Source organism: Convolutriloba macropyga, chromosome 4 (assembly GCF_964194025.1).
Source record: "Convolutriloba macropyga chromosome 4, txConMacr16.3, whole genome shotgun sequence".
In the NCBI taxonomy this organism is placed as follows: Eukaryota; Metazoa; Xenacoelomorpha; order Acoela; family Convolutidae; genus Convolutriloba; species Convolutriloba macropyga.
Genome location: NC_134471.1, coordinates 40,099,901 through 40,117,321, shown reverse-complemented (window position 1 = coordinate 40,117,321; position 17,421 = coordinate 40,099,901). Strand labels below are relative to the sequence as shown.

At 37.8% G+C, this 17,421-nt stretch overlaps 2 protein-coding genes across 4 annotated transcripts in view; one reads left to right on the top strand and one right to left on the bottom strand.

The window, feature by feature from the left end:
- LOC142337669 (polyadenylate-binding protein-interacting protein 1-like) overlaps window positions 1-17,421 on the bottom strand; it is a 509,163-nt gene that overhangs the window by 407,143 nt on the left and 84,599 nt on the right. The gene's annotated exons all lie outside the window — the stretch shown is intronic.
- Window positions 1-17,421, top strand: part of LOC142337666 (WASH complex subunit 5-like) — a 58,818-nt gene that overhangs the window by 11,221 nt on the left and 30,176 nt on the right. For both annotated transcript variants that reach the window (XM_075387082.1, XM_075387081.1), the window contains exons 5-9: window positions 2,919-3,141; window positions 8,396-8,557; window positions 12,466-12,594; window positions 12,897-13,045; window positions 16,790-17,032. In XM_075387082.1, the coding sequence (XP_075243197.1) occupies window positions 2,919-3,141; window positions 8,396-8,557; window positions 12,466-12,594; window positions 12,897-13,045; window positions 16,790-17,032 (906 nt within the window). The remainder of the gene's footprint in view (window positions 1-2,918; window positions 3,142-8,395; window positions 8,558-12,465; window positions 12,595-12,896; window positions 13,046-16,789; window positions 17,033-17,421) is intronic.

The following is a 17,421-nucleotide window of genomic DNA, read 5'->3' as shown; positions in this document are numbered from 1 at the left end:
TAACGGCATTTGGGCGCGTGACGTCATTTCTCACTCGCTTTTGCGAAAGTTTTTTATGTTTTTTGCGTGATTAGATTTTGATCATACGTGACTTACCTCACTCAATAAAATGACTTTTGCACTTTAAAACTTAGTTTAATTTGAATTTGTTTAAGGTCAAAGGAACTCCTATGTGCAGTAAAGGTCCCTAATAAGAGGCTTCAGTGGAATGAATGTTAACAAGTTTTATTAATTTATCGCTGAACGTTCTTCAGCCTAGTTTTTTGAGCGGCGTCGATTTTTTTTTTCAATTTAGATCTTTATCTGTTTTTATCTCTATTATATGGCACGCAGGTCTATTCTTTCGCAGCTATTCCGGCAATCTGACGGCTATGTTTAAATTGTTTCAAAAGTTTGCTGGAGAATATTTCTCGAACAAGTTGTATGCATTTTTTGTCTAGAAGGCAAATTCTGATTCTGATTGATGGCAATTTATCGGTATGATAAAACGTTGTTCAAATTTATCAAGTTTCGAGGTCATTTCGATGCCCAATCTTGACAATTCATAGTTACTAATAGCCGCGAAGCAATAGCGGCTATTATTGGGGACATCGTGGTTTTTTTACAATTCAAAGAATTTGAATTGTATTGGGGCGCTGTCTTTTTCTAAGATCTGTTCACACATTTTCATGATTTTTGAAGTCAAATTGCAGTAGTGATTTCGGTCATGCCGAAACAGGCAGTGGAGCGAAAAAGTTATTGGTTTTGCGGGTTGCGATTTTAACTCGAATTTTGTACTGCAAGAAAATGGCGTTTGAACAAAAATTGGCTTTATCGCTAGTTGTTTTTATAGCTGCGAAGCTGTAAGCTGAGCGAAGCTATATTGCGGTGCTCTTGGTTTTCTACAATTCAAAGAATATGAATTTTATTGGGGCGCTGTCTTTTTTTTAAGATCTGTTCACACATTTTCATGATTTTTGAAGTCAAATTGGAGTGGTGATTTTGGTCACGCCGAAACAGGAAATGGAGCGAAAAAGCGAGTGGTTTTGCGGCGTGAATTTTTTGCTCTAATTTTAAAGTAGTGAGAAAACGGTGTTTGAACAAAAATTCGGTTTCTCGGTAGTGGTTTTTTGTTCACATGCGGCATTTTCACTCGGATTTTTACTTTTTTTCGATGTTTTGGATCGGATTTTTTTCTAAATAGTTTTCCCAATCCATTCACAGCGCATTCTGGACCTAGTTTTTTTGTTAGAATCAAAATTACATATCTCACTAGTGGTTTTTTTTGTTCTCCCTAGCAGCATTTTGACGTTGATTTTCTGTTTTTTTTTCATCTGATTTTTTTTAGAAATGGTTTTCCCAATTCAGTCATTGTCCGTTCTAGGTCTAGTTTTTTGTTAAGTCAGTGAAAATTCTTTGAATTTTACGTCAGGACTTGTCGTGGTATGTTTTTCTGTTTCGTCGTTTTTTCGTTTTACATTTGTTCACACAGCAAAGCTGAAAAGTCAACTTTTCTGAATGACTTCTTCCTCTCACTAACGGCATTTGCCCGCGTGACGTCATTTCTCACTCGCTTTAGCAAATGTTTTTAGGTTATTTGCGTGATTAGATTTTGATCATACGTGACTTACCTCACTCAATAAAATGACTTTTGCACTTTAAAACTTAAGTTTAAATCGAATTTGTTTAAGGTCAAAGGAACTCATTTGTGCAGTAAAGGTCCCTAATAATTGGCTTTTGGGGAATGAATTTTAACAAGCTTTATTAATTTATCGCTGAATGTTTTTTGCCTAGTTTTTTTGAGCGGCGTCATTTTTTTTCAATTCAGATCTGTATCTGTTTCTATCTCTATTATATGGCACGCAGGTCTATTCTTTCGCAGCTATTCCGTCAATCTGCCGGCTATGTTTGTTCACATGAGGCATTTTGATCTTGATTTTTACCGTTTTCTGGATAGGATTTTTTCGAAATGGTTTTCCCAATCCATTCATAGTTCATTCTAGATTTTTTGTTTTAACGAAATTTCTCTTTCTCGCTAGTGGTTTTATGTTCACGTGGGGCATTTTGACATTGATTTTCAGTTTTTTTTAAATTTCTTTGATCTGATTTTTTTTGAAAATTGTTTTCCCAATTCACTCATAGTCCGTTCTAGGTCTAGTTTTGGTTTAGTCAATGAACGTTCTTTGAATTGTACGTCAGGACTGGTCCTGCTATGTTTTTTTTATTCGTCGTCTCCATCGGTGATTCTTGCGAGCTGACTTTTTGAATCGACTTTTTCAATTTCAGTGATTTCTACTGCTTTGGAGTTAAAATTTGTGTGCGTGACGTCATTTGTTCTGCTTTTAGGTCAATTGCGTGACTTACCTCACTTAAAAAATGACTTCTGAACTCGCCTAATGAACTTAAAGTTTTGCGAACATTTACTAAAAGGTCAATAGTGTGCATATAATTAGTGCCAAACGTATATGGTCTAATTATTGAGTATTAGCCTTGAGTTTTTAATTTCGAACATCAATTTTGAAATTGCTCCATTTGGGCTTTTTCTTTATAGAGCATATGTGTTTTATAAAAATTGCAGTCCGAATCTATGAAAGTCTAATTGTCGATTAAAGGACTGGTGGTCAATCTGTATATCTTATTTCTATAGTTGTTTCAATCCATGGAAGGTCACAAGCGTCTATCGCGGCTATTTTCCGGAAATCTGCCGGCTGTGTTCAATACATACGACCTGATTGCGGACCAAAAAATTGACTGAATGATGCTGAAGGCTTTTTGTAGGCAGAAAGACCTTTTTATAGCCAGACTGACTTTGGGTTCATCCAGTTTTTTTTCTTATTAGCTAATATTAAAATTGAGAGTTCCAATTGAGACTAAGGGGATTAGTCGCGTTGTTCTTTTGACCATTTCGCGGAGCTTTTAGTACTACTGCCTGCTTTTAGGGCCGCTAAAGCTGCTATTGCGCAATCCCTGAATATTGAAAATGTGAAGAAGTATGCCACATTGCACGGGAAGAAGCTGAAGGAGTGCAAGGTGAATGTGAACAATTTCCTGAAGGAAGGTGTCCTGACTGTGAACTACCTTCTGGACAATCGAGACAAACTGTTGAATTGCATTCGGGAATCTAATGCCACTTTGAAGTGGATGTTGCTTCACAATAGCAGGGTAAGTTGAAAGTTCAGCCTTCTATTTTTTGCTTGTATCAAGATTATAGCTTTGGATAAGTTAAATTTAGGAAAAGAAAAATATTGCTTGCAGAAGGTTTCATTACTTCATTAATCTGTAACCAAAAGTACACACAACTTCGATAACATGACTATTTATATTAATAGCTATCAGATATCTTTTTATTCAACTGCGTTTGCTCCCAAACGTTCAAAAATATTACACCATTTAGCACTATAATACCAAATACCACGAATTAAATCTTTGACTGTATGGATAGCTTAACCATAATTGCAAAAGATGACTTTACACCATTGAGGTTCCTCCAAAACTTACAAATTCTCGTTCCTCCAAATATATCACGACTAATAATTGCAACACAGATTATAGCAATGATTTGAGAGATAGTCACTCGTAGGCAAGTATTGGATTAGGACATTCATGATGTCTCAGACAATAGCCTGCCATACTTATCAACGTTTGCAGTGTATAAGCTCCAGCAAAGCTTCGCTGGTTATAATCAAATAATTGATGAACAATTCACGCGGTGGTTCTTTCGAGAATTTTTTATAACTTTCCCAACTGCTATTCGACATATGCAAGACAAGAAGACCCGCTGCCACAATCTTGGCTGTTGTCCACTAATTGCAGGAGAGAAAGTCTTCGTTCAAAACTTAAAAAAGTAGTTGAAATTTTGGTTTAAATTTTGATAGATTCTTAAAGGACAGACGTGTATACGAAAAAGGGTTGAGCGCAAACTTCTTTATTAATTGCTCTCAAACGAAGTTAGTTCTTTATTAATTAGCAATTATATTAGTCCTGTCGGTCTTTTGCGATTTTTCGCTTGACTAGTTTTTCGTCAGACCCATTTGACTTTTCGTCCTCAAAAACGGGATAAACAGGTAGCGCCCAGAGGGCATTAAATGCTCTTATAGCCTTTCAGCTCAAATTGTTTCGGAGACTTATACTCATGGTGTGAAGGGTGGTTCTTAGAGGTTGAAGACCTCCCAGTATTGCCCCAACCCACTGTCCACCCATCAGCCCCCGGTTATCCCCCCTCCCCCGTGTCTAGCTACTGACGAACAACTGTCGCTAAAACACCCTAATTTATACTAATTTTCACAATTTTTTTCAAGCTTTTTAAAAGTTTCTCCTTTTTGAGTTTTATTAGGTGTCAAGGAACCTCCTCTTTTGTTACTGCATAATTTCTATTGGTAATGGAATGGTTTCAACATTTTGACATCACGAATTTTGTCCTTTTTGACAAAACGTGCAGTTTTTTTTTCTATTATTTTGACAGTTATATTTCATTTTTCAAGTGTTTCCAGACCCAGGGGCCAGAAAAACTCCTTAAGGATTTGATAATAAATTACTGAATTTTTTTTATTGGCCATGAAAAAGTCTTCAACTTTTTAATATAACATTTTTACATTTGTTTTTATAATACTGCAAGTTTTATCATGTTTGTTTAAAATTTATTTGTCAATCTTTAGGTTTCTGCAGCCTCAAGATACACGAAAACTCCTCTAGGGTTTGATAATAGCTTAGTGCATAGTTTCTAGATGTAATGGAATGTTTTCAAGATTTTAATATTACGAATTTGAGCAATTTTTTCGTTTGGTTTTTTTTGTTGACACCAGGAGCCCATTGACCTCCAATTTTTGATAATAAACTGCTGCATAGTTTTTAGAGTTAATGGAATTGTTGTCAATGTTTTAATGACTCGAGTTTTAATAATTTCTATTAAAATTTAAATTATTATTGTTCCAAGTTTATTGATCTTTGAGACAGTGAAACTGCTCAACAATTGAAATAGGGATACTGGGTTGTCTATTGAGACAATGAAATGGTTTTTAGACAAGGAAATGAAAAAGTTTTTAGTGTCTTGATTTTTAGCAAGATTTTGCTGAAATTTGCAATTGTTTTCAAATTTTTTGTATTTATTGTCCTTTTTTGGCTCAACAATCATTACTGGACAACCAAACTTTTTAATTCCTGCAAATGGTTTACACAACAGAACTTCAGAGAAAAGAATTGGTTTTGAATTTTTTTTCCACTGCGAAATCTGGAAACTTTTATAATTTTGCACTTCAGTTTTTCTATATGATTTATTTCTTAACAAGGCTAGAGAACTAGAAGTTGCAGAGTTGAATATCATCATGGAAGATATTCCTAGCTCTCTATCTTTCTGTCGGTTGGAGTTTCTTTCCTTCTCTTTCTCGTTCCCGTTTTATCTCTCTCACACACACTCTCTCTCTCTCTCTTTCCTTACCTCTTTTGTTGATGCCGCACTTCAGCTGTTGTGGCGTGATATCATCTATTACCCTCACTAACGCTGAATTAAAGCAGAATTGTTTTTATAATAAATGACTCAACTAGCACTTTCTAGGAAATGATTGTTAATTGCTCTCAGACGAAGTTTGTAGCAATTATTTTAATCCGGTCGGTCTATTTTTTACGGTTTTTCGCTTGACCGATTTTTTGTCGGGCTCATTCGACTTTTCGTCCTCAAAAACGGTAAACAGATAGCGCGCAGTGGGCATCAAGTTATTTTAGAGCCTTTGAGCTCACTAGTCTCCAAGTATGCGATTCACAGAAACTGTTTTGAAGACTTATAATTGTGGTGTGAAGGGCAGTTCTTAGAAGTTGGTCCTACATCTCCACCCCACCACCCACCACATCAGCCCCCCGATGCCCACCTCTGCACATCGTTTAGGCCGGAAGGGACCCATGCAGTCTAAGAACCCCCTCCCCCTGTTGCACCATCCCCCTCGCTGCGGTGCACCCCTGGCTGCGATCACCTCACGTCCCTTCAATTAAGCTAAAGCCAGCGTCACCAAGTGGCTAGCTACTGGCGATTGTTTGAGAAAAATTCGCCCGATGTTAGTCGGTTACGTTTTTGGTCATTTTACAAAGTATTGTCATTTTGGCTGTTTCATAAATTAAGTTAAAGTCCAACTAAGTGAAATGAGATCACCAGAATTCAAAAATGAAAAATCATCACTTCAGCTATTTTTTATGTAAAAAGCCAGCAAAATCAGTTTTTTTCTTAGTAAAAAATATTGTAAAAAAACCGCGACGTGCTTGACGAATAGTTAAATAAATAATGATTAAAACTGGCGGCAGTCACAGCTATGAGCGATATTGACAAAGAGTTCTTGACAAATTAAATATGTTATCTGCCTGGTTATTATTAATTGCTCTCAAACGAAGTTTTTGGTAATTATATGCTACTGTTTAATGCAATTATGCGTAGTACAGACTTTTCGCTTGACTTTTCCCCTGACCGTTTGATTTTTTGGTCTCAAAACCATATAATTAGTTAAGGCTCGAAGGGTATTAAGTTCTCTTAGAGCCTAAGGTTCACTAGCCTCTGAGTATCTAAATATGCATTTTTTTAAAAAAAAAAATGTTTATAAAATTTTTTCTAGTTTTTTGAATCATTTTTGAATTGTTTTCGTGCTCCAGGGGCCAAGGGACCTCCTCCGAGGTTTGTTAGTAAGGTGCTGCATAGTTTCTTGAGCTAATAGAATGGTTATCAATTTTTTAATGACACGAGTTTCAGCAATTTTTTTGATGAAATTTAATTTCGGATATGTTTTCGGATCTTTATGAACCAGTGAAACTGTTCAAGGCTTAAAATAGGGTTACTGAATGGTATCTTGAGACAATGAAATGGTTCTGAAGATATTAATATCACAAATTTTAGCAAGATTTTGTTTAATTTTGCGATTTTAAAAAAAATTATGAATATTTTTGTCCTTTTTGCTTAACGATCATTACTGGCAAACGAAGTTTTTGAAATCTTGCAGATGGGTTACATGACAGAAATCCAGAGTTAGAAAATGTTCGTGAACATTTTCTTCACTTCGAATTGTGCGGTCTCTTCTTTTATATTTTGCACTTCCAGTTTTTTTCTATTTTATTTAATTACTAACAATCCTAGAAAACTAGAAGTTGCAGAGTCGAATCTCATCATGGAAAATTTTTCTTGCTCTCTCTCTCTCTCTCTCTCTCTCTCTCTCTGTGTGTGTGTGTGTGTGTGTGTGTGCCTGTGTGTTTGTTTGTGTGTGTTGGTTGGGGTTTCTTTCCTTCTATCCCTAACTCTTTTTTTGATGCCGCACTTCAGCGGCTGTTATGTGACATGATGTCATTGTCTATTACTCTTATCTCACGGTGAACCGCACTCCCTACGCTGCGCTCACCTCACAGCCCTTCAATCAAGCTAAAGATACACTCACTAAACAGTGGCTAGGTAATGACGAAGCGAACCGCTCGCCTGTCGTTTGTGAGCAATTCGGCCGATGTTTGTTGGTTGTTAAATCCTCCACTTAAACCAGGACATAGTTAGTGCTCCCGGAAATGACGGCTTAAGTGGAAGGAAAACGCCGAATTTATAGTGGTTATTTTGAATAGAAATATACTTTAGGTTAAATAACTTTAACATCAGTCATTTTTTGTCAATCATTGTCACAACTCTCAACTCTCTTGATTCTTCGCTTCCTGATTAATACACCTTAAATATTTTGGTAATTTTTGTTCATTAAGTTGATTTTCATATAAAATCAGGTTGACTTTCCTGCTGTAAATTTTTCATAATTTCTGATCGCTTTTAAGCGCAGCATCGCTCCCCGTTGAACAATTTAATGCTAGCTATTCTCGCTCCTTTTTGCCCTTTTTTCCAGAAAATTGGGGACTTATTTGACACCGAGCTCTATTATTATTCGTTGCATCTCAGAACTGTTAAATGCCTGCGTTGTGTAAATGTTATTGTCCATCGTCAAGAATCATATCCGAATTTTAATAAATATTGAATTTTGGTACATAGAGCAATAAGCATAAAATGGAAATCTTTGTTAATTAATTCAATTTCTAAGATGTTTTTGCTACTAAAACTCCTTTTGAACGACAATGTTGACTGAGGTGTTTATGTTATCTGATCAGACAGGAGAAGAATTGCTCGAATATGCTAGTTTTGAGATTTCTTAACAACGGAAGTATGGCATCTTTTAGTTGACATATTTTCTAGCGGCCTTTTGTATTTGTATTTCACGTTTAACAGCCCTTTTATGGCTGGGCGACTGATTAATTATCGTTCGAAAAGGTTTGTTGGCCGATTTGTAGAAGAATAGTAGTTAGAATTTTGTTTCAAGACCGTTATTGAAACTAAGAATTTTTTTGGGTGAAGTTTCCTGGAGAAAGTTTATTTACTTGATCTAACTCGGAAAATGCTTACCGACAACTTTGATTTCAGACATCACACGCCACCAACCGGATGAAGGCTTTCAAGGCCATTCAGGAAACGATAGCCACGTTCTCCGAGTTCAAACACGAGCAAGTTTTGGAACTGTTGATGAATTCGGCTCAGTTGGAACTGAAAGTGAAGCGCATGTTTAAACAGCTGCTAGCAGAGAAGGTAGAATGTTGGATTTCGGCTTTTAACGTTATTGAAGATGTTAATGTTGCTACACCCATTTTCTTTTGGTGAGGGGCGGAACTTATGCCCGGGAACTTTTTTAAGACGTCTGTGGCCGATATGCCCATGGTGGGTGGGTGATTGGTTTCTGTTGAATAGATGGGAACGCGTAACGGAGCTTTTAAATACCGCCTCCATTTGCCTCCTTCTGGTTTTTTTAAGACTTGAAAATTATTGGTATTCTACAAGTTTTTCGAACCGAAAGTACTATTTGTGCATGCAGCTTTTTTTAACCAAACAGCGAAAGTAGGTAAAATGTACAAGATGAAAGATGTTCTTTCTGAGCTAGACAATTTTGTCCATTCGCCGGGTTTTTATCAATGATTTGTCGAATTTCAAGTGATTTTTTTTGGCAAAATGGTCCCATTTTTTTGTCCGCTCGGCTATATTTTCTTGTAGTTAAATTGTTTAGTCATTTCTGTGATTTGTGGTGCGTATTATGTAACCATATTAAATTGATAACGCAGCGTTTTTGACAACCAACTGATGAGTTTAAGCATCAAGATGGGCTGCGAACTCTAATTTTGAATCAAGTTTTTGCGTTTTTCACCATTAATTTCGTTATCTTTGAAGAGACTTTTAGGTTAGCACTGTTTATTTTGAGGGAAATTCAGTTAGTCTCGCTTTGCTATACCTAATGGGTTTCACCACATGCGTTTTTATTAACTTTAATTTATCAATTTTCTAATCTTTTCCGTGTGCCCCCCGCATAGTGGGAGCATATTTTTTTGCGCCCCCCAGACTCACGTGCCATATTTTTACAATGATTTACTATGTAATGGTACGTGCTCGGCAACTAGGGCGCATAACTTAAAGTAAATTTTTCTTTGGCTTGGTTTACTCAATAAAACTTCTCGCACTTTCAGGATGAGATTTTTTCCTTTTATTAATAGCCGCACAGCGATAGCTGGGGCTATTATTGGCCTTCTTTTGGCTTTTTTTAATTTCGTCGTCGCGATTTTTGTTACGACCATATGACGTCACAACCACTTCAATTCTGCTTTTTGTTCATTCGTTCATGCAATTTCTACTAGAGTGCGTGCGTGACGTCATTTTTCGCTCTTAGTGGAGCGAGTTTTTTTTGTTCATTCGCGTGATTAAATTTTTGGTCACACTTGACTGATCTCACTCTCAAAAATGACTTCCTCACTTTGAAATTGACTTTTGTTTACTTTAATTCAAAGAGATAAGGTCAAATGGGTGTGTGTCACTCTAAATGAAGGTTATTTGAGAGCATATAATAGAGGCAGCAAAAACTACAGATTTTTAATCAAAATATAACATATCAGCCTTCAATGAAAAGACGAATTTTTTTGGTCTGTTTTTTACTGTTTTTTTGAGACTGCAGATCTACGAAGCTATTGCGGCTATTTTCTGACAATCTGTCAGCTATGCTTTGAATTGTTTTAAGGCGTCAAGTGAAATAAGTAAAATAAAAAGTTTTAAGTTTTTAATTGTTCTTGAACGGATTTCATAGCAATTATTGTAAACGTGTTGGTCTTTTTTATGCAAATTTTTTGGGTGACCGTTTTTGCGCTTTTCTTCTAGAACATTCTTTGACTTCTCAGTTGAATTTTTCCCGCTTACGTTCTTCATTTTTGAGTGATCTCTATTGCTTTCACTCCGAAGTAAAGCTTTTTGCTAATATAAACTCGGTTGTAGCATAGCAGGGCCAGATAGCCGAGATGGCAGTGCATCTGGTTATGGATCCGGAGGTCAATGGTTCGAATCCCGGTGGGGTCAAATGTTTCTCCATCAGCCTGTCGTTTGAGAGCAATTCTTCCGACATTCATCGGTTTATGTTTATATTCCGAGGTGTTCAGATTAGTTTTTTCGCAAGAAGTCTGTTTAACTGCTCTCAAACGAAGTGTGTAGCAATTACATTAGTACTGTTCTGTTTTAGTGCGATTTTACGCTTGGCCGATTTTTCATCTGAATGTTTTTCCTTTTCGTCCCTGGACGGAATTAAGTGACTGAGCATAGCAGCCTTCGTAAAACCTAACATCTTACTGGTCTCTGAGTATGCGATTAACCGAAACAGTTTTGAGACAATTTCATGGCGTGAAGGGCCAATTCTCTTCTCGTACTCCTGAAAATGCATTGCCCCCTCCGCTCATCCCTCTAATGCAAGTGACCGTAAGATACGCGTTACCAGTCTCGCAAGTATTCGATTCACCGAAACTTTTGAGAAGACAATTTGAAAGTGTGAATGGCGGTTCTTAATCTGGTTGGAATGTAAAGTTCGATTCACCAAATATTCGATTCTTCGAAACTTTTGAGAAGACAATTTCAAGGTGTGAATGGCTGTTCTTAATCTGGCGGGTGTGAATGGCGGGAATAGAAAGTTTGTAGTCCCGCCATAGTCACTCCAACCAATCTAACCTACCCCCTCCACCCCCACTAGCCCCCCCCCCCCCTCAACACACCCACCCACCCCCCTCCCTAAAAATTGATTTTCTCACTTTATATTGCTTTTTTTTCATGTTTTTGAAATATGTAGGGTTAGATAAGATTTTTTGGATCTATTTTGTTTCGCCCCCGCCCAGTGCAAAACAGAATAGATCCGAGTTTTTATTGCACGACTCCGGTGTTCTACCGTTAGTCGTTTCCTGTATTCTACCGGCTACGTTTTTTTAGCTGAAGTCATCACTTGAAATTTGACATTCGTTTTCGAACATTGACTTCTGTTTTTGAACGTTGACTTCTGTTTTCCAACAATGGTCTTTGAAAATAGCGTATTTTGTAATGTATAGTAACTAAAAACTGATGGTACTATTCAAGGTGAGGTCATTTTGCGAATTTTTGATCCCATATAAGTCCCTCCAACCTTTCTAACCTGAAACCCCACCCCCAGCTACCGTGATCCGTTTTTGGTGACGTGATCCGTTTTTCTCAAAGTTGCCCCATTTTAAAAGCAAATTTTCAAAGCTGGGAAGAGCAAATTGTTTTATGTCATTGAATAGTGGATACGAAACAAAATAACAGTAGTGAAAGTCTCCCAATTTTTTCCACGTTTTCACAATGTCAACTCGCTGAAAAAAGTTTGTTTTGTTAAATGGTTATCTCAAAACCCAACGGTTACAAACCACCATACTCATCTAGAAAAACAGAAAACTGACAATTTATTTAGATCCACTTTTTAAAAGTGGACATCTGATGGTCACGTAGCAACTGCTTCGAAAAAAACCGGTGCCCAAACCATCGCAAGTTTTTAATTTGAAGTTTGTATCAGTCTGTAGTGAAAGCCAGAAAGATAGACTGTCTTCTATCTAAGTTTAATTTCTAGTTCATCATTATCAGCAAAAGCAAAGGACGAAAATAATTTTTAATATCACTTTCTTTTCTAAAAATAATACAACACCCGTTCCTTTTGACTAAACTTTGTACAAAAGTCATTTGAGTTGTAAGTTAGGGTAAATCAGGAATTTATAACGCACATTTTCAGTGTCCCGTTCTGGATCCATCCATTTCTGTTTCTTCTAGTTCTGTTGTTTGTCTACAAATAGTCGTTTATAAACTGTTATCTCCCTCTCGTCCATCTACTGCTGCAAATTATGCCCCCTCCCCCCCCCCCCCCAAAAAAAACACCATTCCACCCGCGGCACAATACACCCCTGCCCTAAAAAAACTCTAATGCATCTTTTGTTCAACTCCCTCATTTCTTCCTCTCAAGCTAAAGCTATAGCCGCACTAAGCCAAATCTAGTTACTGTCGAAGCTAATTGGTTGTCAGTCTTTGAACAAGTCGCACAACGTTGGTCAGTTATGCTTATAGTTCTTTTTGACAAAATGAAACGAAGTCTCTTAATCGTTTCTGATTGAAATTGAATTAGTTTGCGTGGCTTTCAGGTTTCCCACTGGACCCGGCTGAGGAGTGAGTGTGAGTCTCGGATGGACGAGCTGAGTGACGTGTTCTCAGGGGTGAAACCACTCACTCGTGTTGAGAAGAACGAACACCTCACTGGATGGTTCAAAGAGGTTAGAGCTCAAACCAATTATCTTGGGCCTTAGGACGCATCAACGATTTTTTTTTTATTCTTGCTATTGATTATGCTGCTAGTTTTATAATTGATAAAGTTTCTGCTTGGTTTATTGAGATCGAGATGATTACTCGACCTCAGTTCAGAATTTTTTCTAACAAGAAGTCCTAGAAATTGCAGATTGATCTTTGAAAGCGTAAGAGCAACATTTCAGTTGAACCGGCCAATCTTTAAACACCTTCAAATAGTTGTGAAAAGTGTTCGTTTGATGACACCTTATAAAACGGTTTTTTCATTTAGGTGAAGGCACAGATAGCTGCCTTGAACCACGAGGAGTGGACAGCAGCTGGTAGGAACATAGTGCAGCTGAATCAGGCACTTGAAGAGGTGCAGGAGTTCCACCAGTTGGAGTCAAATCTATACGTCAAACAGTTCCTCAATGATACAAGGTCAGATAAATAATCTTTGATGGAGGTGAGCAAACTTAAGAGATTTTTTCAATTTATCATGCTGATGTGATCCAGGTTGCTCTCTTTGCAGATTTAAGTAGCATAAATCTTGCGCATTAATCTGCACGGCATCGAGGAAAAATTAAAAGAGTCAAGTTGATTTTGTTACACTGTTTAGGCGAGCTGAGTGGCCTAAACTGTTCTGTAAAAGCTTTATTTGATGTCCTAAATTATAAGATCGGATTGTCCAAACTAAAATGTATGAGGGTAAGAAAAGCCGCGTTCGTTTGAGAGCATTTTGTCTGCAATTTTTTGGGTTACGTTTGTTGTTGTTTTCATATTCTTTCTACAAGTATTTGTTTAAAAGTTGTCTTTTCGTAATATATTTGATGACTCTAGTTATGGGATATTTAGAATTGACCTTTTTCTTTTTAAATCCTTTATTCGTCTTCTAGGTTTGATAGCGTTGAAGCATTGGCATATGATGATTGGCTCTATCGCAGTTTTTAATTGATCTCAAACGAAGTTTTCAGCAATTATTTTAGTCCTGTGGTCTGATGATTTTTTGTTTGACCGATTTTTCGTCTGACTCATCTGACTTTTTGTCCTCAATAACGGGAGAATCAGGTAGCGCTCGGAGGGCATTCAGTTGCTGATGGTTTTTTTAAAAGAAAAAGGATAGTGTTACATCAGCTGACTTAAGCCGAATGAATTCTCAAACAACAGGCTGGGCTCTATTAATCGTAGCCTGTTGCAGCGGGGACCAAAATAGCCGCTCAAAAATCCCTCCCAGAATACGTGAATAAACTCAAAATTTAAGTAGGCGATATCATTGCTCACACCGGAACACAGAACCAAACGCGTGCAAAAATCATAGACGAATCGCGAAAAAATCACGTAAGTTTGATTTGAAAAAAAGCTTAACTCAACTGGTTAATGGGTAGATAAAAGAAACATAGCAGAATAACGTCGGGCGAATTTTTTCAAACAACCGACGAGCTTTTGTCATCAGTAGTAGCAACCTGGGCTGCAAAATTTTTGCTGGACCGTTTTTGCGCTTTTAGAATAAATTTGACTTCCCCAAGTGACTTTTCCATGCACTTAATTTTTAATAGCCGCCCTCATCTTCTCAGCCGGCTATTATAGCGCTCCTATTTTTTTTACTTCGTCGAATAAAAAAATGTTTCGCTTTACCTCATTTTGCCGCTCTTTCAACATTTTGCGTGAAATCTTTTTGACTTCTCTAGGCTAGTTTCTCTCTTCTCTGATTCTGCTAAAAGTGATTTTGAACATCAGTTGCTAAGTAAAGCAATTCAAAATGAACAGAGTCAGTAAAAAAATTGAAGTCAGAAAAAGAAACGGGATAAACCCATAAAGCCCAATTTTAGATGCCCGCTATTTGAACGTCGGTCCTATAAGTCTTAGTTACCATCTCTAATGCTTATTGGTATTGATAGTAACCCTGTAGCCTCTCTCTAAGAAACAGAAGTATGTTCAACTACGAAATGCCATCACAAAAAAAATCGGACTTAAAAAATGTTTTTGTACAAAAAATCTCTTTTCAATATCTTCTATTCTTTCAATCCTAATCATGCTTATTGGAATCAACGGCGGCTATTTTCCGGCAATCTGCCGGGTATGTTTTAAGTGATTTCACTTGCAAATAAAGTTTATTGTTCAAACAAAGCCGATTGCTAGGGAGACGATGACAGGGGTTTGATAGCCGAGTGTTTAATGTCTGTACCGAGGCGAAGAAACGGACTCTAGAGGTCGGGGCTCCGACCCTACTTTCGTCCGATGTTTTTGCAACCCTGAAGAAAATTTAGCCCCGCTTGCCATCCGAGAGCAGGTTTTCCGATGATAGTCGGTTTATGTTTTCTCTATTGTTTTAACACAAATGGAAACTCAATCACAGTTGAAGAATCGTAAAATCATATCACATTTTTTGAGACAACTTTCTTTTAACAATAGAACTTGGATGAAGTTCGTCAAGTTTACATTGGGGTATCTGGTAATTTACCATTACGTATTATCTGAAATTCATAAGGAGGCAATACCACTAGTCGGAGAGATCAGTGGTGCAAAAGTTTTCTCCACAATTTGACTGCAAGATGGAGTAATATTGCGTCAAAAACTGAACTTGTACTTCGTAAAAGTTTGGTGTGCTTACTTAACTTTTGGCGGTCAGTATATTTTAGTTTTATGCAATTTTTTGCGTGTCTGATTGTTTGTCCTCCAAAACGGGAACTTTTTCGAGGAGAGATTTTCGGGGTGTGAAGGGCGGTTCCAAATTTTGAAAGTTTGACCGCCCCCCCCCCCCGCACAAAACCCCCCTCATCTACCTTCCTCCAACTTGGCGATTTGGACCCCCATCTCGTCCGTCTCCCCCTACACCCTCCCATAGCTTGACCCCCTCCGCTCACATCCCCCTATTGCTAGCATCCGTGAGCCCCAGCTGGCTACTACCGATTGCAAGAGCTCGTCGGTCGTTTTAATTTGCCCGAAGTTAGTCTGCTATGTTTCTACCGATCAACAAGTTGAGTTAAGCCTTTTTCGAATCAAATTTACGTGATTTTTTTCGCGATTCGTCAATGATTTTTTTTGCTTTTGTTTGGTTTTGTGTTCCGAGTGTCAGGAATGATATCGCCCACTTACTTTTTGACAGTTCATTTGCGAGCGGCTATTTTGGTCAGGCCGAAAGGAAGTGGGGCTCAACAAAGGCGTGTTGCGGCTTGAAATGTGTTCATTTGATTTCCTTTGAATTTGGAAAAGTATTCAAATGGCTCTCTTTAATTATTTAAGCCGCTATCTGCTAGCTTAATTCGTGGCAGTATATTCTAAAAGTGGAATCAAAAAGTGCGTCAAAGTTGGTTTAATTTTTTAGTTCTAAAACTTCGTAGTAGTGATAAGTAAGCTCCACTTTCATACCAGACTTCTACCAAACTCCAACCTCTCCTCGCTGAATACGATTAAATTGAACCCCAGTTTTTGTTCGCGAGAATTCATTCGGCCTAAGTCAGCTTATGTAATATTATCCGTTTTCTTTTTAAAAATCATCAGCAATTAGTTGTTTCAAGAAAAATGGATTGCAGCTTTGTTCTTTTTCTCTCCTGGTGGCAGTTCCAAATGATTCCTTGTGAAAAAATACCGTCAAATTTCCGGGATCTGCCGGCTAAGTTTTTAGTGTTAACTATTTTTTTACTGATTGTTTCGTTATTAATTGCTCTCAAACGAAGTTTGTAGCAATTATATTAGTCCTGTCGGTCTTTTTTTTATGCGATTTTTCGCTTGACCAATTTTTCGTCTGACGCTTTTGACTTTTCGTCCTCAAAAACGGGATAAACAGGTAGCGCCCAGCGGGCATTAAGTGCTCTTAGAGCCTTTCAGGTCTGTTTCAGCTCAAACTGTTTTGGAGACTTATACTTATGGTGTGAAGGGCGGTTCAGAGGTTGAGACACCTCCCCCCTTGTTGACCCCCACCCCCACTATTGGCTCCACCCACCCCCCCCCCCACCGCGCTTTTGCCCCCCCCCCCCCAACCCAGTGCTGCCCCCATCAGCCCCCGGTGCACCCCCCCCCCCGTGGCTAGCTACTGACCAAGCCAACCGCTCGCCGGTCGTTTGAGAGCAATTCGCCCGACGTTAGTCGGTTATGTTAATTGTATGGGGTCTGAACTTGAGTTTCAGCTGTCAATTAAAAGGGGGTTTAGGCTTTTCAGGCGACAGAAATTTGTGATCTTTTCAGGCAACAGTTGGAACAGATGCTGCGTATAATCAACGTGAAGCAAGATTATCTTTCTGCAGTGGAGAGTATCATGGACTTGTCATATGCTTGGGGCACTCTCATGCACCAGTACATTCCCTCCATGCAGCTTCTGATTAAGAGAGACCCATCCAGTGTGATCAAATTGAAGGCGGTGTTCCTGAAGTTGTCCACAGCTCTGTTGGTTCCTCTGATCAGAATCACACAAGCTAAAAGCTCAGACAGGTACGCATTTTCACAATGATTCAACAATTTATTAAATGAGTTTGTTTAGCTTCAAAAACTATCATATACTTCTTCATAGTGATGTTTTTTTTTGAAATTTACTTATGTAAGTTTAAACCAGCGTTAGTACATACATCGAACCAGACTTGATACCAGAGACTCGATTCAAGTAGGTTTTGATGATAATCCAGCAATATGTTGACGTTACAGTTTAAGAGCTGTACAATAAAAAATGAATTTTTTGTCAAGGTTGTTTTCTTAGCCAGTATTTTTAATTGCTCTCAAACGCGTCTTTTTATGCAAAATCTTTGTTTGACAGTTGTATTCTAGAACATTCATCTGAATTAAAATGTCCCGCCTGTCATTTGAAAGCAATTTGTCTGACTTTA